The 23,901-nt window shown below is 43.4% G+C and overlaps 1 protein-coding gene across 10 annotated transcripts in view; it reads right to left on the minus strand.

Moving 5' to 3' along the window:
- Positions 1-7,581: 7,581 nt before the first annotated feature.
- Positions 7,582-23,901, minus strand: part of FOXJ3 (forkhead box J3) — a 149,295-nt gene continuing 132,975 nt past the window's right edge. For all 10 annotated transcript variants that reach the window (XM_060398115.1, XM_042246600.1, XM_042246602.1 and 7 more), the window contains 4 exons: positions 22,662-22,763; positions 22,116-22,307; positions 10,886-10,993; positions 7,582-10,583 (listed from right to left, as the gene is read on the minus strand). In XM_060398115.1, the coding sequence (XP_060254098.1) occupies positions 10,468-10,583; positions 10,886-10,993; positions 22,116-22,307; positions 22,662-22,763 (518 nt within the window). In that variant the 3' untranslated portion in view covers positions 7,582-10,467. The remainder of the gene's footprint in view (positions 10,584-10,885; positions 10,994-22,115; positions 22,308-22,661; positions 22,764-23,901) is intronic.

Here is a 23,901-nt window from a genome sequence, read left to right on the forward strand (position 1 = left end):
CCACACTGTGGGAAAGAGGAAATGGCTCCGAGGCCTCAGCCCTTTGGGCCTGACCCTACCCAACCCTGCCTCTGACATCTGCCCTGGGAATTGGAAACCAGTACCCTCCCTCTCTCTCCCCGCCAATTCCCTGGCCCAGCCTGGGCCCAGATGTGGATTCAGGCCCCCTCCCTCTTCTCCTGCATTGAAGCTGCTGGATCTTGGGGCCCTCTTGGAAGCCTGGGGTTCTGGACCACCCCAGGCCCACACCTGAGTCCTGTGGTCTTGGTTCCCCAGCACCCCAACACCCCTCATCATTCCTTACAGGCAGCAAGTGGGTCAGTCTGGGTTGTTTGGGGCCGCTCACATCCAAGGCCATCTCTTCTGACAAACTCCTGCACCTCCATAGCCTTCCAGGCCATACCACCTCTGCCTGCCTCCCCACGTGAAAACCCATGAGTGGCTCCCCAACACTTTCAGAAGGAAGCCCAGACTCCCTGTCCTGGCATTCAAAGCTCATCATGGTCCGCTCCCTGCTCACCTTTCACCCAGGATCCCAAGTCGCCCTAGGATCTGGCCGGAAAGAAGGAGCCCAGACCTGGGGCCCTGTAGGTCAGTGGTCCCAACCTTTTTGGCACCAAGGACTGGTTTTGTGAAAGACAATTTTTCCATGGACCAGGGTAGGCGGGTGGGGAAAGGTTTAGGGATGATTCGAGTGCTTACATTTACTGTGTACTTTATTTCTATCATTATCACATCGTCTCCCCCTCTGATCATCAGGCATTAGATCCCAGAGGTTGGAGATTCCTGATGTTGGTAGAATGGCTCCAGTTTTGGAGCCAGGCAGCCCTGGGGTAGAGTCCCCGCTCATCAGTGAATAGTTGTGTGCTCTTTCTGAGCCTCAGTTTCTACATCAGAAAAATGGAAACAATGACAACTATACTGTGGATTTTGGATTGCCTGGAAAACTTTCCTCACTGGCTTCCAGCCCCAGCAAGCCTGTGTTAAGACCATATCTACCCCCTGGGCTCCACCAGCTTCCTATTCTTTCCCCTGATAAAACCTACCAATCTGTCCCACCCGCTCTTCTGCGAACTCCTGAGAGCAGAGCCCGTGTCTTGCTCCGCGGTGGCCCTAGTACCCACACAAGCCTTGGCACTTAGTGGCTACCCCTGATCCCGCAGGAGACCCGAACCAGTGAACCAGTGAAATCGCTTAGTCGGGTCCGACTCTTTGCAACCCCATGGGCTGTAGCCCACCAGGCTCCTCCATCCATGGAATTTTCCAGTCAAGAGTACTAGAGTGGGTTGCCATTTCCTTCTCCGGGGGATCTTCCTGACCCAGGGATCAAACCCAGGTCTCCTGCATTGCAGGCAGACAGTTTACCATCTGAGCCACCAAGGAAGCCTGGAGACCAGAGAGGCTGTGGTATTTGAACTAATCACAACATGAACAGTAACAGGGAATGAGGATTAAGCACTCAGTCTGGGTACGTGCTTTACGGGTGTGGAAACCAGACCCCAGCCTGCAGCCCAGCCACCCCTTACCCACTCTGGCAGCGGCCGGGATTCCCCCTGTTATTGGGGTGCCCTCTGGACTCTGTGAGGTTGCCGACTGCCATCGTTTTTGGCCTACAGGTTGTTGAACTCTTGGGTTGGGGTGACCTCACCATGGTTCCAGTGTGCCTGTTAAAATTGGGTGCCCTGAGGCCCAGTCCTCCCAGGCCTGGCTCTGCTTCCCTGAGGGCGGGAGGCCTCAGCTGACCCCAGGAAGGAAGGCCTGGAACAGAGCCCAGGTGGGAGGCCATGAGCACGGTGCGGCCCACAGTTCACAGCCTCCCCATCCCGCTTGTAAACACGTCCTGGACATTCTTCCGAGAGCCCAGAATTGCCTGAGGAAGACATCCCGGTGTATGTGAGCCTCCTATCAGCTCTGGGAATGCATGAAGAGTCACTATAGAAACCCCACTTTATAGGTGCGCACACGGAAGCTCAGAGGCCCGGAGAGGTTAAGACGCCACGACTTTCCCGAGGGCGCGGGCAGAAGTTTTAGGCACAGTTGCCCTGATGGTGCTCGGCATGAGGGCACCTAGCCAACAGAGAGGGAGGCCGGCTCAGCCTGGAGGGGGGCACAGCTTTTCAGACTCATTGCCAAGGTGGGCTTGGCAGCAGCTGCGGTCACAAAGCTGTAAATTCCAGAGCAGAGGCCAATTCTCACAAGCGCCAAAGAAAAGCTGAAACTTCTACTTGGTTCGTACCTCCTGCCCTGTCTTCCTGGCCCTCAGACTTCCATCCTCGCAGAAGGAGGAGAAGAAAGGTGAAGCCACTGAGTCAGACCCTGTTGTACAGTGACGGCCATTTCACAGAGGAGGAAAGTGAGCTGAAGTCCAGGCGGGGGTTCAGGGCCCCTTCCCCTCTCCCAGGTGCTGGGGTGGGCAGGATCTCTCCCGTGATGCTCTGGGGGGCAGCTGGGGAGTGGACAGAGGGTGTGTCTGGCTGTTTGCTTGGCAGTGTCATCTCACGTCCCCGTGGCCTGGTGAGGATGAGGCACCTGGGGAGCTCCATTCACCATCTGCTCCCCACATGGCAGGCCAGCTGCTGCCTCATCCCCCCAGCAACTACCCCCCCAACCCTGGCCCCCTGTGGGCATTGACCACAGAAGCAACCACTGCACCCAAAGGCTATCAGGGAAGGAAGGAGACCCATCTGGAGCTCCTCCCGTGTGCCCCAGAGCCCGCAGGCTAGAGGGAGGAGAGGACACAGGCACGGTTCCTCTGGGGCTCCTCGGGGAAAAAGGTGCCCCCGGGACCAGATCTGGGGACACTTACCAGACCAGGTGGTGTTTGAACTGGGCCTTGATCGATGGGAGGATTTGGACCGACAGAGATGGGGGCTGCACAGCAAAGGCTGGCATCAGAAAGCCCAGAGAAGGATGGGCTGAAGTAGAGAGGGTGACACCCTCTGGCGGTGGGTGAGCAGTCAGAGGAGGCTCTGCACATCAAGTGGAGGTATTTTGCTCTTGACTTGGTGACAGTGGGAAGCCAGGGAGGAGAGGAGAGCTGTGATTTAGAAACACCATCATGGCCCTTGGTGACTGGTCTAGGAGAGAAGGGCTGTGTCCCACCCCCATGGTGCCCCAAGAGGGCCAGGGGTGATTGGAAGTATGGTGTTGCAGGGGAATGATGGGTCTTGGCCTGTGGAAGAGAAGCAAGGGGCAAGAAGGGGAGGTAGATGGGCCCTTGGGATCTGCAACATTCCAGGGCCTGGGCTGGCTGCTTCCATCTGACTGCTTATGGATGGTCTCATCAACACTTTAACCCCATTATACAGATGAGGAAACTGAGGCTCAGAGAGGGCAATGTCTTGCCCAGATGGAATTATAGGTTCTTCTGACTGCAGAGTCTGTGTTGTTTCCATGGTCTCAGGTGTGATTCTGGCCTTTGAGGCCTGCAGGGAACATGCTCAGGCATAGGCCAGCAGCTCACAGTAGACCAGTTTCTGGTCTGACCAGGAAATCTGCGGGTGGGGGAACAAGGAGGAGGGTAGGAACTGCCCGGGGGCAGGAACGGGTAGCATAGATAGATCTGGGTGCCTGTCCAAAGGGCCACAGCAGGGAGGAGCAGTGACAGAGGCCAGGCCAGGAATATGATGAGAAAGGGGGAAGAACAGATCTGAGGATCCTAACCCCAGCTCTATCCCAGGCAAGTTGTCTCCCAGGACGGGGGCCACAGGGGAAGACACAAGTGGCTGATGAGGTTAGGAGCCATCCGGCCCTCCCTTCCGACAGAATGCTTTCTCTCCTGTCTGCGGTTCGTGATCACACACAGGCACACCAAGGCACACAGTCACAATCATACAGGCAACACACATACCCAGGCACAGACACACAAGCACACACAAGGTCTCGCGCACATGCTCGGAAGGCCACACAAGCACAATCAGCACCCGCAGTTACCCTGACTTACAGGACCTCCACACACACGGCCCCCGCCCCCACCCATCACACAGCTCACACACTCACACGCTCTCGGAGGACCATTCCCAGGAAAGCCTCTGCCTGTGGACGTCACTCAGGGGTGGGAAGGGTGAGAAGTGTCCTCGGACGTCTTTATTGCCATTGTTGAGACAGGAAGTTGCCTCTCTGACCTTCTGGGGGCTGCGTCCTAAGAGGGGTGGCATTCACCCAGTGACGTCAGCTCAGGCTAGGGTGGGGTGCGTTGGGATGGGTGTGGAGACTGGCCGCGAGGAAGGTCAAGGGCAACCAGGGAGTGTTGTGGAAGAGGTCATAGGCCTTGGTGCCAAGAGCAGACCAGAGTAAGGCAGCTCTGGGTTCCCATCCCCTTGCCAACCTCTCACGACGGTGACCTTGGGCAAATGACTTCACCTCTCTGAATGGCAATGTCCAGCAGTAAAAAGGAGATAAATGACATCAACCTCCAAGGCACTGGGAGTGCTAACTCAGATAACGGCTGTCAAGTGCTGGGCACAGGGCCTGGCAAATAGTGGCAATAATCATAATGTTCGTGATGGCCAAAGGGGTTGATGTGTGAGTGCGGGCACGGGGCGGGAGGTGCTCGGAGGGAGGGGTGGGAGGACAAGGGTGGATGTACAGTGGCAAGGCTTGTGGCTGGCCTGACCATGGCCCTCCCCACACCTGCCCAAATAATGCATCAGCTGAGGTCCCAGAAGAGCAGAGCCTCAGGAAACTCAGCTGGGGTGGATGCAGGGTGGCCTTCCCCACCCTAACCTTGGAGTAGGGGACAGTGGGCACCACTGGGGCTGAGCCAGGGCAGCAGGCTCAGGTGTTGTTCTGTAGGTAAGTTACGTCCGACTCTTTGCAACCCCATGGATTCCAGCACATCAGGCTTCCTTGTCCTTCACTATCTTGCCCAGTTTGCTCAAACTCATGTCTTTTGAGTCAGTGATGCCATCCAACCATCTCATTCTCTGTTGCCCCGTTCTCCTCCTGTCCTCAATCTTTCCAAGCATCAGGCTCTTTTTAATGAGTCAGCTCTTCACATCAGATGGCTTAAGTATTGGAGCTTCAGCTTCAGCATCAGTCCTTCCAATGAATATTCAGGGTTGATTTCCTTTAGGATTGACTGCTTTGATCTCCTTGCCGTCCAAGGAACTCTCAAGAGTCTTCTCCAGCACACTGTTGGAAAGCATCAATTCTTCGGCACTCAGCCTTCTTTATAGTCCAACTCTCACATCCGTACATGACTACTGGAAAAGCCATAGCTTTGACTAGATGGACCTTTATTGGCAAAGTGATGTCTCTGCTCAGAGGCTGCTCTAGAGTGGGCCCCACTCCAGACTAGAGGGGGCTCCTTGGCTCCCTCCAGAAAGCTCTCATGATGAGAGAACAGATTCTGAGAGCTGGGCCCTGGGGGTCCCTATCTATCTGGAGGAGCACACAGCTCTGTGGGGGCTGCAGAGGAGAGAACACAGCACTTGTGGTAAAGGAAGCCTTCCAAACAAGTAAAAGCACACAGCTGGTGGCCCTGCGCCCTCTGGCGGCCTCTGCTCCTTACTGCAGCCTCATGGCTTTGTTCTAAGGCTCCAGTTCCTTGCCTGGTATGGCAACATAGCAGCGCAGCAGAGTCCAGGCATTGGGGCTGGACGGCCTGGGTTTGAGATAAGGGGCTGGATGGCCTGGGTTTGAGATATTATTATTAAGATATCATTATGGAGATATTAAGTCACCCAGGGCAGGTGACTTAATCACTTTGCGGCTCAGATTCTTCCTTTACAGTAGGTGGATAACAAGAGTTATCTACCACACAGCTGAAGGGGAAATCTGATCACCTGCATCAAGTACTTGGAGTAAGTAATGTAAAGAAACAAGGAATACACGGTGACTGCGCTACGCTGACTTCTGGGGTCAGCGCTACTCGGGGACACAGCTTGAGAGCAGGGCCAAAGCAGCCTTGACCTGGGGTTGGACTCTGGCTCTGGTGCACTCCCTTACCAAATGTGTGGTTGACTAGCTGCTTATCATATGGAGGGAGAGATACCAGGAGGTTAAGTCCAAAATCCTCTGGAAAATCATGTTGGAGATAAACACAGTGCCTCAGTAAGCCCAAAGTGAAAGTGAAGTTGCTCAGTCGTGTCCGACTCTTTGTGACCCCGTGGACTGTAGCCTACCAGGCTCCTCTGTCCAGTGGATTTTCCAGGCAATAGTACTGGAGTGGATTGCCATTTCCTTCTCCAGGGGATCTTCCCAACCCAGGGATTGAACCCGGGTCTCCCGCATTGTAGACAGACGCTTTTGCCGTCTGAGCCACCAGGGCCATTTTTCCTAATTCTTGGTTACAATCTGTCTTAGAAGTAGCTGACTTGCATCCAAGGGCAGTGTTTTACAGAGCATGTATCTTTAGCCAGTAGAATGACACTCAGTGCTGAGATGCTCAGACAAAAGGGAACCTGAAGCAGACAGGGTTGTATGGGTTAAGTCAGAAGCAGGGAGAGGTCTCGGGCAGGATCATCGGATTGGTAGGAAGTCCTCCCGTTCCTGAGACAGACCATAGCTTCAAGTCCATTTCCCACCAGCGCTGTTGGTCTTCCATCAGTGTCGTCCCGCATGTTTCCATCATCAGGTTGGGACACTACCACTCATCCCATAGGATCAGTGGTGCTTGACTCTTGACTAGCAATCCATCACGTCTCTGGCTTCAACCCCACCCCTTCTCCATGCTACTCTAGCTTCCCAGCCTGGCTCAGGATAGTGGTGTAAATGGAAATGCCTTCCCTGTCCATCTACAACCCTACGAGGACTCAAAATAGCCCATGCCCACTCCAAGGTTTCCCTAAGCCAATGCCCCAGCCTCAGTATGACCTAACTGCTCACCCCCAGAATCTTCCTGCACCTGCAGAGTAGCTTCCCTGGGCAGTGTCTCTGTGCTGGCATTTGCTCCCTGTCATGGGAAGTCTGCACCCCCCTACAGATAGGAACTGTGGCTTTCTCATCTCTGGATTTCTCAGGGGAATGCCTGACACTCTGGGCTCCACAGATATTAAGAAGCTCCACTTTCACCTTTTGGAAGGAGCTCTCTGGGAAGGCAGTGCTGGGGGCAAGTCTAGGGTCCGGGGTAATTCCCCTGGAATGATGCGGATGGTGTAAGAGAACATGAGGTTGGAGTCAAATGATCTGGATTCTAACCTTAGCTCTACTACTTGTCAACAAAGGATCTGGGGATGCCTTCACACCTCTGTGTGAGTTGTTCTCACAGGTAAGATGATAAGAACAGACTCTACTTAGCATAGCACCTGGCATATACTGAGTACTTTTTATCTTCCGGGTACTGTTCTAAATGCCTTAATCAATTTAATCCCTCTACAACTCTAGGAGGCAGGCATTATTCTCACTTTATAGGAACTGTAAATGAGGAAAATGAGGCTGAGAGGAAATAATTTTCCCAAGTTCACAGAGCAAGTGAGATGGTCAGCAGACAGCAGCAATGACTGTTCTGAGGCAGCAATACGTGGGACACAATCTCCGAGACTCCAAGGAAGGACAGACTGCAGGCTTTCTGCTTCTGGACGAGCTCCAATCATGTTCCCTCAACTGCAGCAAATGACACAGACCAATTGGTGTTGTAAATAGAGTTAACATAATATATTTATTTTAAGTGCCATTCATGCATATCACTTCTGGCAGCAACAATCCTAATGACACTTGAATATTTCTTTACAGCACTAAACAGTTACAAAGAGTGGGTGCCGTTCATCATAGAGGCAAAATATGAAATCGTGCAATAGCAAAACTGTAGAAACATTAAAACACTGACTGGCCAACAGCAGTACAGAGAGCAGATTGTGTTTGCACAAAAAGCCAATGCATTTCATCACATATATACAATATAGATATGTACACATCACCCTCTGAATGAACAATATCAAAATACTCTATTCCATTTGAAATAATCCCCAGATTGATTCCCTCCCACTTCAAAGGACATCTGAGAGACATGTATTTACAAGAACACACATGAATACATTTACACTTCAAAAACTGCCACAAATGCCAGTCGGATTATTCTCCTGGACAGAGTGCCCCCATCTGATTACATGCATTTGATTCTTTTCCCCAAGTCTTCAGTCAATTTAAGCCCAAGACAGAACTTGCTTTGCGTTAACAACTACCCACTGAGACAGCCACTAGAGGGATGCGGAGCACCTCGCCAGGTAGCTATGTCTGGCCGGAACTGCCAGGAAGCCTGTCCTGGGCTTCCCAGTCGTGTGCATTAACTAGAGTGGGAGGGGTCTGGGTGGAGGCTCTGCCTCCAGGGCCATTCATGGTAAGTTTAAATTCTCACAAAAATATTGATCACTGCAAATCAGTAAATGATTGCTGAATGGGAAATTAGCTTCACACAATTTGCAAAATCTTCATCTGTGGTTTCTATTTGAATCACTCAGTATAAGCTACTGCATTCCAATACTCAAATTATTTAAAGTGCACATTGATACCCACACAATTTAAAGTTTCAAAACAGCTATTTTGGTATCTAGAGAACAATGACTTGAGCAGACTAAGAATCACCCTCATCCCTTTTTTTCCAAGCTTTTTCTCTGCAGGCTGCTATCTCATCTTGCCTCTGATCCATCTAAGAGGGGCCTATTGGCTGCCTTTCCAGAATCCCCCGATTTTTACTGATCCAAGGGGCTGGAACTGAATTTCCTTTTTCATGCCAAGCAGGGTCCAAACAACAGGAACATAGAGCCCTTCCTTTCTCCCCAACCTCACCAGCCCTTACCATGGCTGGCTTCCCAGTAATTCATTCAAGGCAACACTCCATTAAAAAAATACCCACAGACGTTCACAAACACTCTCACATACACACAGAGAAATAAAGATGTTTTGCTTAGTCCAAGTAGAGATAACTCAAATCACAGAATCAGTAAGGGTAATTAAAGTGACTTAAGCATGGCTGACAGAGACTAGCAATGCTAAAGAGCAACCAGTGAGCAGTTAGTACTCCTTGATTTCATCGAACATTTTATTTCCCCATTAGAACTGAAAGAAAAAAAAAATCTGTTTTTGGTCTAAAGAACCAGTTCAAAATATATTCATTGAAAAAAGAAATCTCATTTCTCTCAGTTTCATTATAAAACTAAGACAATCAATCCATGCAAAATAACTGTGATATAAAACAAACAAAAAAAACAAACTAATAAAAAATCCTAAGATACAGGCTGCATTCAAAGAAAGGAACCAAACAGCATGCATACAGACACACAGGACAACAGGAACAGCAGGCCATGCGACAATAACTGCACTGGAGAGTGAGGCAAATAAAACCCACGTGTGGCTCTACGCTCCTTTCAGTGCTCCCTAAATGGAAAGAGACTGGGGGGAAAGTTGCTTTATAAAGCACTGCCCTCCTGTTCTGTTGCCCAAATGAGCTCAGATTCAAATTCCAGAAAATCTTACTGAGCTAATGTCTCAATCAGCAGGAACACAAAGATAGAGAATATACTCACAAGGCAGGAATAATGACAAAGAGAAAGACACACTCTCTCTCTGATTGTCTTGTCTGTAAACTCTTACCAAGAAAACTAATTCTGTGCTTGCAGACACTGCATTTCTTCTTAATGAACCCAACAGGAGTTGGGCATTCACAGAAGATAGCAATAAATATTAAAATAACACTTTTGAATAATAAATACAGAAGTGAATGTGGAGACATTGATTTGTTTAAAAAGCCGAGAATGCCCAGATTCTAATCAATCAAACACATTTAGAACTGGCAGACAGTGTAGACTTAGATAGAAAAACAGATGCTGACAAGGTACAACATGAACTCTAGAATCCCCCAGGCATCAAAAAACATCCGGTCAGTCCTTCCTGCTACTCGGGAACAACGTGCCCCTTTAGATTGTTTGGAGAGTATCAAACTCTGGGTTCTCTATGACTTACTAAGGAGAACTCAATATTCACATTTCCAAAAACGATTTTAAATAAGGGGAACTGGGCTTTGAAAAAAATCTATTTCCTTTCAGTTGCCTACATGAGTTAAAATCATTCTGCATAAAATAGCCTAACAAGGAATAAAAACTCACAGTAACTTTCTTCTCAAGACATAATAATCCAATTAGAAAAAAACTGAAGGCTTTTAGTAATTTTTGTACACATATTTATACATATGCATCTATAAACTGCTTGCAGCAAAACAGGCTCTGTCTGAAAAATCAGTCTGGCACTTGTGGTCAACATCAAACTGACACAATATGCAAAAGCCGTTCAAATCACACAACAGTTAGGAGCTACATAGGGCAGCTGGCAGGGAGACAAACATGTAGTACTCGTCTGGGTCAGATAAAAGCAGTAACTCATCCAGCTAAAATCTTGATTGTCTTCAAAAAAAATTTTGATAACATTGGTAAAATGATTAGCAACTTTGTTTTCTCAACTGGATTCTCTTAAACCTTTCCCTTCCACTGCACAGAAAGATGACACTGGGTCTGGTGCCTTGAGAAACAAGCTCTACACAATTGAATCCCAATCAAAGTCATCCTGGATGTCATCTGGAGGCAGAGAGCGCCGCATCTGGAAGGCTTGGGAAGGCATCATGTGCTGCTGGCTCATGGCTCCGTGATGGCCTGGAAGGAACCAACATCAGCAGTGACTCACGAGAGAAGCAAGGAAGAAGAAACAGACACCTACTGAACACTTCTTCATGCCAGAAACTCAACGCACATGCTCTCACTAACCCACCCAGAAGGCTCTACAAGGTTCCCTTATGATCCTCATTTTATATGTATTCTGCAACCTGCCCCCCCCGACCCCGAAACAGGGAGTTCACTCCCTCCTGAGGTAGCTTCATTCACTGCTGGAAAAGCTAGAAAAGCCTTTCCGTATTAAACTCTGAGCACCAACCCCAACACCTCACACCTCAAATTACCTGCAATCGTTGTTCCTGGAGTGCTGAGTGCCTGTGGGATGTGAGGATAACCAGGGGGCGGCATCACTGAAGGAGGGAGATTTTGCCTGGAGTCTATGTACAGATTTCCTAATCAGATTGAAAAGAACAAAGAAGGAAAACCTATTACCATAAGTAAAACAAATCAAGCATAAAAATCTTAATAGAATTGTCACCTAAACCTAAATTAAGCTGGTAAAGTGAAGATGAAAACGGAAGGGAAAAGCTCTCCTTCTGGATGCTAAAACTCCTCCAGAAGTAACGCTGGATTTTCAGACAGGGTGCCGGGATGGGTGGATACACTGGTCCCAACTCTGGCACTGCCTCTAATGCTCTGGAAGCTTGCAGGCCAATTATGTCTATTGTTGTTACATACCTTATCATAGTTCAAAAGCATTTTCAGATCCATTAGTTCATCTGAGTTTCCCTCTAGGCCCCCAGTGAAGGCAAGACAGGGATTATCCCATTTTATGGATGAGGCAACTGACGCTCAGAAGGTTGAGCTGACTTGTCCAAAGACACATCCGTCTGACAGAGGCCAGGCTACAATTCAGCTCTAACTCATAGGTTCTTTCCAGGAACAGCTGCCTCTACTGCCCTGATTTTCTCATCCTAAAGGCACAACTAAGTGTGCCCAAGCTGATTCACAAAGTAACTGAAGGTGCACTGCCGGGGGCCAGCGTGAGGAACTCCGCCCATGGCAAAGGTCATGAGGAAGGAGGCTTGGCATACGCAAAGGCATGATCAAGCCTCAGGAAACCCCCTGTTCCCGAGCATCTACCCCAAAACCAGAGTCTGTTTTATGCTCTCACCTACACCTCTGACTTTACAGGGGGCTTTCCCCCATAACCGTTTCTCTCGGAGGAGGAGTAAACATGCAGCTCCAAGGCAATAAAAATTCTTGGGCGTGACAGGAGTGTTTCAGCTCTAACCTCCTCTGAAGGTTATCTAGCCCGCCTGTATAGGTTCTTCTGGCCACATGTGATTGTTCACAGCCTCCCAACCTGAGAGGCACGAGATGTTTTACTTACTAAAGGCAAATTCTCTTGGGGAGTTAGAAATTATTAGTATAGTGGGTTGGTTAGGAATTATATTGGTGAAGGGTTTTTCATTTGTTGTGTCAATAATTGCTGCTAATTCCCTGCTCTGGGTGGGACAAGGATGTCTCAGGTCAAACCTCTCTGCTGACAGATTAGCTTGTGTGACAGGATTATCCATACTCCTGCCACTCTCAACCATAAACAGCACAGAGAGTTTTGGAGTATTTTGAAAGTCTTAATTAGCATAGGGCTTTTTCTTTTTGTTGAGTCAATGATTGCCGCCAGGCCTCCATATCCTTAGGCACCTGGGAATATATTAATCAATGTATTTGGAATATAGAAAAGGAAATATAGTAGTTTTTAAGGTTAGCAATACTAGACTTTTTGAGTTAATGAATTTTCTCTTTTGTAATAGATCACTGTACTTTGTTATAAATCACTGTGTCCTTGCTATGTAAAAATGTAACTTTATCACTATCTTAAGACTAAATAGATCTTAAGGGGAGCATTGGTGAAAGGATTTTCATTTGTTGGGCTGATGTTTGCTGTTAAATCTCCATATTCCCTGCCCTTATAATGAATATAACTAACATATAGGAGAAATAAGTATTAACCTTTAAGATTAATCATGTTAACTTGGGTTAAATAAATTCCTTTCTTGATTGTAACTCACTACACCCTCACCCTATAGGAATGTAACTTTATTTGGAGGGTGGTGCCTGGTTTAAGAAAAAACACCCTTGGAAGAAATAAGTTTTTTGGTTATCAGAAAAAAGGATCATAAAATGTCAGCAGGTCTCACTCATGGCCAGAAGACGATGTAATATCCCTAAGACCTTTTTTTTATACATTTATGTGAAGCACCTGATTTTGATAAAGGTCAGGACTGCTGACCCCCGCGTGACTCTGTATTCATCCCTATGTGTAACAAAAGGTATATAAGCAAACCCAAAAATAAAGAAATTGGATCAGTTTCCGGAAAGACTGATTCCCCCATGTCGCTTCTTTCTTGCTCCTGTTTCTCTGGCTGAATCCCCATCTGGATTCAGCCTCCTTTTCTCCACTACACTATCTCCTACTACACTATCCGTTTCTAATCTCTCTCTGTACCTGTAATTAAATATGTATTTTTCCAAAGACACCAACACCGTCCCCACCTTCGAATTCCCTGGATCCACCGGGGCTGGACCCCGGCAGCGCACATTGATAGGAAAGATTTATAGAAAGTAAAAGAGCCACCACAGAAGTGGTTAACAATGTATTATTTAGAAGTGTGAAGATGGGAAATACAGATCTTATTTAAACAGCATTTCAGAAGGTTCTTAAATTAATATGCTTTCATTGACAGCAGTCATCAAGTGTGACAGCTCCAAAATGTCAATTACATTGCATCCTAATGCAAAACAGAAAGGGAGGGGAGGAAACATCACAGGCACCCACAATAATTCCTGGGGCAGAACCACGGTAACATCGGTTTTACATTATGAAACATCTGGAGTATTGGAAAGGCTTTTCCCCTAAGGTACGCTAGTGTTTCACACAGACTACACCTGTACTCTAGGAATACCATAATCAAACTAGCAAACAGTGATCATTTTTTCCAGAGAAAACAGAAAGAGAAAAGTCTTCCTTTTGTATTCAAGGTAGGGCACACTATCTTTGGCCACTCCGAGTTTCCACCTGCCACTGGAAAGTCAGACTGTTCCAGCTTGAGACAGTCTCAGAGATAATCTAACCCAGCCCTACTTCTGTTCATGTAGGTGAGAAAGTGAGATGAGAGAAGATGGGAAAGAACCAGGGAGAGAACCCAAGACTTCTGACTTCCAGCTACTGCCTCCCAAGATGACACGCTTTTTTATAGAAAAGCTCAAAGTCCGAACTGAGGTCTTTGACCAATCTGCCATACCAAAGACTTCAGAAGAAAAGTTATATGAAGCTATAGCACTAGTATATTTTTGCAGGAGAAAAAGTTCTGCCAAGTGCTGACCAGCCTTCACATTTGTGGCTCATGTTCTTTCTTAAGGTTGAATCAGGCTACAGGTCTTCACTCCTCTGGGTAAAGGAGGAGACAGGTGAGAATTAGAGACGAATCATGAAAATAAACAAGTCGATGGGCATAAACTGACACCCACATTAAACAAATGGCTTTAACTTTTTGAAACTGTCACATTCATAACGCTTTTATGTGCACGTAGATTCTCAGTACTTCTCATCTCCCCCGCCCCCGCCATGTTCACATTACAGACTGAACAATGAGAGTGTACTTGGACTTTCTAAGCAGGAAATTAACTTACAAAGCAGCTTCTAAAGATTTCTGAGATCCTGTAATATTTAGAATGTAGTCATGAGAATTTTAAACTCTACACTGTGCTGCACACCTAAAGCTAATATTGCAAATCAACTATATTTCAATAACAAATCTAATCATAAAACATATTTCTTGAAAGCAGACTTTTGTTGAATGACCATTCATTCATTTAAGAAGTATTTGTGCTAATAAGCATAAACGAAAAATAAAACTCCCAGCCTTTTTGGAACTTGTTTTCAGATTATTGGGAAGGATGAAGATGGCAGGAAGGGAGGGAAATAAATTAAATAGTACATTATATACACTATGGAGAAAAATAAGGCAAGGAGGGGGAAAAGGGGTGCTGAATAGTAGGCGTTATTTAAGTAAGATGATCAGGGAAGTCATCACTTGAGTAGGTGCTTTTTTAGGGAAAAACTTGAGTCATGTGTCTATCTGGGGAAGTCACTCAAGACAGAGGAAAGAGCAAGTGGTAGGTGGTGTGTGTCTGGAGTGTTCAAGTAACAGCAGGGAGGCCAGCAGTGAAGGAGCAGGGCTGTGACAGGAGGGGTAGGGAAAAGGAGACAAGGTCAGAGAGTAATGGGGAACAATGGGAAACAGATGGAGAAACAGTGATAGACTTTATTTTCTTGGGCTCCAAAATCACTGCAGATGGTGACTGCAGCCATGAAATTAAAAGACGCTTACTCCTTGGAAGAAAAGCTATGACCAACCTAGACAGCATATTAAAAAGCAGAGACATTACTTTGCCAGCAAAGGTCCGTCTAGCCAAAGCTATGGTTTTTCCAGTAGCATGTATGGATGTGAGAGTTGGACCATAAAAAAAGCTGAGTGCTGAAGAATTGATGCTTTTGAACTGTGGTGTTGGAAAAGACTCTTGAGAGTCCCTTGGACTGCAAGGAGATCAAACTGGCCAATCCTAAAGGAAATCAGCCCTGAATATTCATTGGAAGAACTGATGCCGAAGTTTCAATACTCTGGCCACTGATGCAAAGAGCCCACTCAAAGACCGTGAGACTGGAAAAGATTGAGGGCAGGAGGAGAAAGGTGTGACAGAGGATGAGATGGTTGGATGGCATCATTGACTCAATGGACATATGAGTCTGAGCAAACTCTGGGAGATAGTGAAGGACAGAAGTCTGGTGTGCCACAATCCATGGGGCTGCAAAGAGTCAGACACAACTGAGCAACTGAGCAACAACAAAAACCAGAACACAGCAGATCCAGAACAAATGATCCTTTTGATCAAGGATCAAACAGAAATGACCACAGAAGTCTAGGAACAAAGGGTTTTAAGAAAATAATCCGGGATCTCAGTCTAGAGAGAATCCATAAGAGATGCCTGGCCACTCTGACAGGACAGCAGTGGATGGGACTCAAGAAGACCTGAGCAGGCAGAGGAAAATAATCAGCAGGCTTGAAGAGAGGGCAGGACAATGAAAATTACCGAGACAGATTAACAGAAAGAAAAAAGACTGAAGAAAAGCAAACAGAGCCTAAGGGACCTAACTGGGACTAGCAAGCAGCCCAATTATACATTCTGGGAGTTCCAGAAGAAGAGAGAGAAAAGGGGGTGAAAAGGGGGCAGAAAGACTATCTGAACACATTACAGGTGAAAACCTTCCAAATTTGATGGAAGACGGGAATATAAACATCCAGGAAGCTCAATGAACTCCAAGTAAGATGAAGTCAGAGGAACCCACACCAAGACACACTGTGAGCACATTTTCAAAAGCCAAAGATAAAGAGAGAATTTTGAAAGCAGCAAGAAAGAAGTGACTTGTCACATACACGGTATCCTTAATTAAGACAATAAGCATATTCCTCATCAGAAATTTCAGAGGCCAGAAAGTCAATCTATTCAAAGCGCTAAGAGACAAAACAACAACAACTGTCAACAAAGAATCCTACAGCTGGTAAAAGAGTCCTTTCAAGAGTGAGGCAGAAATTAAGACATTCCCAGATGAGTAAAAGCTAAGGTAGTTTGTTACTGCTAGACCTGTCCTGAAAGATAATGGTCAAGAGAGACTTGCAGGAAGAAATCAAAGGACGCTAGATAGTGACTTAAAGCCATAAGAAAAAATAAAGATCTCAATAAAGGTAAATACATGGGTAATTATGGAGATAGTATTATCATAACAATGACTTAACTCCACTTTTTGTTCTATATATGATTTAAGATGCTAATATGTTTTCTAAAAGCTATTAGTATAAAAGTTCATATTACTGTAACTTTGGCTTGCAGCTTCACATGTTTTATACCTAATTTAAGAGACTAACACATTAAAAATAATTATCAGTATATGTTTTGGGCACACAATGTAGAATCATGTAATACTGAGACACTGACAACCAACAGAGGCAGAGGTGAAGATGAAAAGGAACAGAGTTTTCACATGTTATAGAAGTTACACCTCTAATTTTGATATAAATTCAAATTAGTGTGTTGTAATTTTAGAATGTTAAGCTCAATTGCCATGGTAACCACAAAGAAACAGCTACAGAATATACACAAAAAGAAATGAGAAAGGAATTTAAACATTTCACTACAAAAAATCAACTAAACACAAAAGACAACAGTAATGCCGGAAATAAGGGACAGAAAAAGCCACAAGGAATAGCAAAGAAATAGTAAAACATAAAAGTCACTCCTTACCAATAATTCTTTTAAATATAAACGGATCAAACCTCTCAATCAAAAGATGGAGATTGGCAGAATGGATAAGAACACATGATCCAACCATATGCTGACTATAAGAGACTCACTTGAGATCCAAAGACACAAACAGATTGAAAGTGAAAGGATGAAAAGATATTCCATGCAAATAGCAACCAAAGAAGAGCAGAGATTGCTGTACTAATAACGGACAAAAGACTTTAGACCAAAAAAGGTTATAAGAGATATCTTTTAAAGCCTCACTCCCTGTAAAGGATATATCAACAAAAGGTGCAAAATAGCAAGAAGACAGAACAATTATAAACATTTATAATTGTTTATGTACATTTATGCACCTAATAACAGACTGCAAAAATCATGAAGCAAAAACAGAATTGAAAGGAGAAATAAACAGCTCTACAATTTTAGTTGGAGACTTAAATACCCATTATTTCAATAATGGATAGAACAACCAGACAGAAGATAAGCAAACAGAGGATTTAACACAATAAACCAACTAGATCTAATAGACCTTTATAGAACACTCTACCCAACAATAACAGCATAAACAATCTTCTCAGGTGCATCAGATATTTTCCAGAATAAACCATGTTAGGCTATAAGTCAAGTCCCAACAGATTTCTAAAAAATATTTATTTATTTGGCTGAACTAGGTCTTAGCTATTGCATGGAAGATCTTCAATCCTAGTTGTGGCATATGGGTTCCCTGACCAAGGATTGAACTTGGGCCCTCTGTGTACGGTACATGGAGTCTTAGCCACCAGACCACCAGGGAAGTCCCTCAATAGATTTTAAATGATAGATACCATACAAAGTGTCTTCTCTGACCACAGCAGGACAAATTAATCAAAAACAAAAGTAAAACTGGAGAATTATCAGATTTGTGGAAATTAAATAATACACTTAACCAATGGATTAAAGAAGTCACAAGGAAAATCAGAATATACTTAAGAGATAATACAAACAAAAACAGAACATACCAAAACCTATAGGAAACTGCAAAAGCAGTTTTAAGACAGAAATTTATAGCTATAAAGACTTACATTAAAAAACAGACCTACAAAAAGAAGACGCCAAACCCAAAGCCAGCAGACAAGAAGTAGTAGTACAGGTTAGAGCAGAGATAAAAGAAACAGAGAACAGTAAAACATTACAGAAAAATCTGTAATACCAGAAGTTAGTTCTCCAGAAAAAAAAAAAAAGCTGACAATGCTTTAACTAAATGGACTAAGAAAGATAGATCCAAATTACGAACATGAGAACTGAAAATAGTAACATTACTACTGATTCTACAGAAATAAAAAGAATGAGAACTCTTTGAATAACTGTATACCAACAAACTGGACACCCTAGGTGAAATAGACAAATTACTAGAAACACAAAATCAACAAAAGTGAATAATGAAAAAAGAAGAAACCTGAACAGACTTGTAACGAGTAAGAAGATTCAATACATTAAAAACAAAAACAAAAAAACAAACCCTGTACAAATAAAATCCCAGGATCTGATGGTTTCATGGGTGAATTCTACCACATATTTGAAGAACTAAAACTGACAAGTGTAATATAACCACATTAACAGAATGAAGGGGGGAAAGCCCTCACAATCATCTCAATTGATGCAGAAAAAGTGCTTGACAAAAGTCAACACCTTTTACGATAAAAGTATGAAGGTGTTAGTTGCTCAGTTGTGTCTGACTCTTTGAAACTCCCTGGGATGTAGTCTGCCAGGCTCCTCTTCGCATGGAATTCTCCAGGCAAGGATACTAGAGTGGGTAGTCATTCCCTTCTCCATGGGATCTTCCCAATCCAGGGATCAAACCCACATCTCCTGCATTGCAGGGAGATTCTTTACTGTCTGAGCCACCAGGGAAGTCCTTTAATGATAAAAACACTCAACAAATTAGGAATAGAAAGAAATCACTTCAACATTATAAAAGCCATGTATGAAAATCCCACAACAAACATCATATTCAATAGTAGAAGACTGAAAGGTTTTCTGCTCCTATTAAGACCAAAGCAAAGATGTTCACTTTCACCACTTCTGTTCAGCATAGTCCTGGACATCCTAGCCAGAGTAACTAGGCAAGAAAGAGAGACAAAGGGCATCCGAACGGAAAAAGTAAATTTATCTCTGTTCACAGATATAATTTCACGTGTAAAATCCCTAAAGATTACACACAAAAAAACTGTCATAAGAAATGAATTCAGCAAAGTAGCAGGTTACAAAGTCAACATGAAAATTTTAATCACATTCCTATATATGAACAATCTGAAAAGGAAATGACAAAAAATCCCATTTTCAGTGACATCAAAAAGAATAAAACACTTAGGAGATTAAAAACTTGTACAATGAAAACTACAACACACTGATGAAAAAAAATTAAAGATGACATAGACACACACGTCATGCTCATGGACTTCAAGACTCAATATGTCAAAGCAATCCACAGATTCAATGTAATCCATATAAGAAATCTCAATGACCTCTGTAGAAATAGAAAATCCCATCCTAAAATTCATATGGAATCTCAAGAGACCCTGAACAGTCACAACTATCCAGAAAAAGAATAAAGCTGATTGACTCACACTTTTTTTGTTGTTTTTTAGCTTTTTATTTTGTATTGTGGTATAGCTGATTAACAGTGTTGTGATAGTTTCAGATGAACAGTGAAGGGACTCAGCCATACACATACATGTATCCATTCTCCCCTGAATTCTCCTCCCATCCAGGCTGCCACATCACATTATGCAGAGTTCCATTACACTTCTTACTTCAAAACTTACTACAAAGATACCATAGTTGGACAATGTACTGGCATAAAGACCAATGGAACAGAATAAAAAATCCAGCAACACACACACACACACACACATATATATAGTTGAATGATTTCTGACAAGGTGTTAAGACCATTCAATGGGGCAAAAGACAAGTCTTTTCAACAAATGGTAACAGGCAAACTGGATACACACGCACAGAAGAATGAAATTGGACTGTTATATAACACCATACACAAAAATTCACTCAGAATGGTCAGACTTATATGTAAGACCTAAAATTTTAAAACTCTTTTAATAGAGCTTCATGACATTGAATTTGACAATGATTTCTTGGATATTATACTGAAGGTATTCAGAACAAAAGAAAAAAAACCCACTAACAGTAAAAAAGAAAAGAATGGGAGAAAATATATGTAAATCTTACAATTCATAAGGAGTCAATACCCACAAATACAGAGAATGCCTCAAACTCAGCAACAAAAAAGCAAACCTGATCAAAAAATGGGCAAAGAACATTTCCCAAAGAAGATTTAAAAAATGGCCAATAAGATGAAAAGACGCTCAACGTCATTAATCATACAAATCAAAACCATAATGAGACTCTACCACACATCCACTGAAATAACTACTATTAAAAAAAAGAGAAAATAACAAATGTTGGCAAGGATGTAGACGAATTAGAGCCCTTAATGACTGTTAGTGGGAATGTAAAATGGTACAGTTGCTATGAAAAACAGTATGATGGTTTCTCAGAAAATAAAACATAAGAATTAGCACAGGATCCAGCAATTCCACTTCGGAGTATATACCCAAAATAACTGAAAGCAGGGCCTAGAAAATATTTGTACTTTCATGTTCACACATTATTTACAATAGCTAAAACATGGAAGCAACCCTAGCGTTTATTAACAGATGAACAGATAAATGTGATGTGTATAGACACATAAAACCACCATATGACCTAGCAATCACACTCACAGGCACATACCCCAAGGAAGCCAAAACTGAAAAAGACACATGTACCCCAGTGTTCACTGCAGCACTATTTACAATAGCTAGCACATGCAAGCAACCTAGACGTCCACTGACAGATGAATGGATAAAGAAGTTATGGTACAGACACAGAATGTAACATTACTCAGCTATAAGGAGCACATATCTGAGTCAGTTCTAATGAGGTAGATGAACCTGGAACTATTATACAGAGTGAAGTGAGTCAGAAAGAGAAAGATAAGTATCACATACTAATACACATATATGGAATCTAGAAAAACGGTACCGAAGAATTTATTTACAGGGCAACAATGGAGAAACAGTCATAGAGAACAGACTTTTGTACATGGGGAGAGGGAAGGAGAGGGTGAGATGTATGGAGAGAGTAACATGGAAACTTACATTATCATATGTAAAATAGACAGCCAACGGGAATTTGCTTATGTCTTAGGAAACTCAAACAGGGGCTCTGTATCAACCTAGAGGAGTGGGATGGGGAGGGAGATGGGAGGGAGGTTCAAAAGGGAGGGGATATATGTATGCCTATGGCTGATTCCTGTTGAGGTTTGACAGAAAACAACAAAATTCTGTACAGCAATTCCCTTCCATTAAAAATTATACTGGGAAAAAAAAAAAGACAGAAATGAAGAGTCACAAAAAGGACTAGGGTTCTAGAGAATATGGAAAGATCAACTATGCGAAATAAGCTAGGACAACAACTGAATGAAGCAGCTCAGGATAGAAAGAGAGGGCTTTTCAGCATCAAGTTTTAAAACAAGCCAACGAACAGGAAAGAAGTCAACTTGGAGATAAAAGACATCAAGAAATTAAAACAAAGAGAGAAAGAACCTGGATATTAAACACAGAATATAAATTTGAGAAAATTGTAGGCAGTGCAATCTCACAGAATAAATGAGATGGCTATAAGGGGAAAGAATAAAAGAAGAAAGTAAGATGAAAAATGCAGAGCACAAATTTTGAGTTCAGAGTAAAACTTAAATGAGACTTCCATTATGTATACACTCTAAATAAATTAACTTTAACATTCTTAGAAGATATATAAGATGTGTTTTCATTGCAAGTCTATACAAATTTAAATTGATAACACCTTAGCACTATGTTCTTATTACAATTAAAATGTACATATCTTTAAGACATTTTCTTGATTGGCAACTTGAAAGGTTAAAGACCACAAACAATAAAATAATCAAGTAAATCATGACATAAAAACATAGTTTCTTTTATCTTCCTTTGTCTAAGATAGACCTTAAATAAATTACTTTATTTCATTTATTTCTTAGAAATAAAAAGATATAAATGGATCACTTCTATCATTAACAACATATCAAGTTGCCCTAAACAGTTGCTGAATGAGAAAAAGAGAAAATCAAGAAGAAAACTAAAGCCATACCTGTTCCAATGTGTTGGGAAGCTTTTGCTGGATGCATGGCACCATGACAGACATTCTGCTGGACATTACTCTGTGAGTGTATAAGGCCAGTTTGGGTAAAGAACTGATTAAGGGAAGAACAGAGATCAGCAAATTGAACCTGATCTAAAGACCAGTTCTTGAGATCTGCCTGTCTCATACTCTCCATCAAACCTATGAGGAAAACATTAAAAATACTGTTAGCATGGTCCTGCAAACATTGCAAAAAAACCAGCAACCTTTTTCCAGCCCTCAAAACTTTCACTGGTAATCTTTTGCTTATGACATTTTCTAAATTATTCAAAGACTGATTCTTATTTCCCTCAGATCTCTTGTCTGTGACCATCTACTACATCAACTGGCCAGAAGACTTAATTAAGAATTTTACAAAGTGTGGTTTTTAAGCATATTACCAACTGTAAAAGAAACACTATATAAGGACACACGTATTTCAAAGAAACTTACAGTGTACTCAAAAATACACAGTCATGTGTATTTGGTTATAAGGAAGAAGGAACCAATACTCACCTTGGAACTGTGAGAGGTCTACATCTGACCAGTTAACACTGCTGGCAATTCGACAGCTTTCTTTGAGCATATCAAGTGTTGCATACCAATCACTTGAAACACCTATAAAAATAATACTGACAATATTATAAATCTTGGATAGCAAAAGTTTGAGCTAGCCTTATTCCTGGTATTGGATGATCCCAATCCAGTTTTACAAATGGACTCAAACCCACTATATCTTGTGTTGGGGCAATCTGTTCTGTGAGACAGGAAGGAAACGTATTATTTACAAATAAATGAAATTGAACCTAGAGGTGACATAACTTAACAAGGCCACTGTGATGTATCTAAGAATTGAACCCAGTTGTATTCTGCAAAATTCCAAGAGGCCCCATTCACCTTGCAGAAGTCCGTGGCACTCTTTGGAGTTCCGCAATGCTAGACTGCCTGGTCTGTGAGCAATGTCAGTTAAGCATCCCACCAGAAACCATCAAGACCTATCTTATGAGCAGCAGACTTAAAAAAAAAAAAATTCAGGGTATGAATCTATCATTATAAATGAAACACTTGGCAGGAATATGCAAAGAAAGAAAAAGTAGGAACATTCACCAAATACATAAACACAAAGTACTAGACCTCCCTAGTGGCTCAGGGCGTAAAGAATCTGCCTGGAATCTAAGAGACCAGGATTTGATCCCTGGGTTGGGAACATCCCCTGGAGAAGGGAATGGCTACTGACTCCAGTATTCTTGCCTGGAGAATTCCACAGACAGAGGAACCTGGCAGGCTATGGTCCACAGCATCGCAGTCGGACATGACTGAGTGACTAAGCACACATGCCAGACTAGGCATTTTAAACTTGTATTCCCAATACGATCCTCATAACAGCACTGTGTACCAGTGTTGTTTTATTTTTATAGATAAAAAAATAACAAGACTAAAAGAGTTACTGCACCTAAGATCTAAGAGTCATAATGAGGATTGAAATGCAGATCTTTCAGACACAAATCTATACTCTTTCTTCTATACCACACTGAATCACAATAGATTGCAGACAGACTATGCAATACATTCTTCTTTAAAATGCTCATTTTCCAGAAGGACAAAGAGTTAAAAACCAAAACCTGCAAGGGTTGCTGAGTTTGCTTATGTTATACTAATAAATTGTAATCAAGACAATAATCCAGGTTAACCTATGGATTAAACAATTTACAATTATAGGACTACAGCAAGGAAACATAAAAGAAGACAGATGAGA

Source organism: Ovis aries, chromosome 1 (genome assembly GCF_016772045.2).
Source record: "Ovis aries strain OAR_USU_Benz2616 breed Rambouillet chromosome 1, ARS-UI_Ramb_v3.0, whole genome shotgun sequence".
Lineage (NCBI taxonomy): Eukaryota > Metazoa > Chordata > Mammalia > Artiodactyla > Bovidae > Ovis > Ovis aries.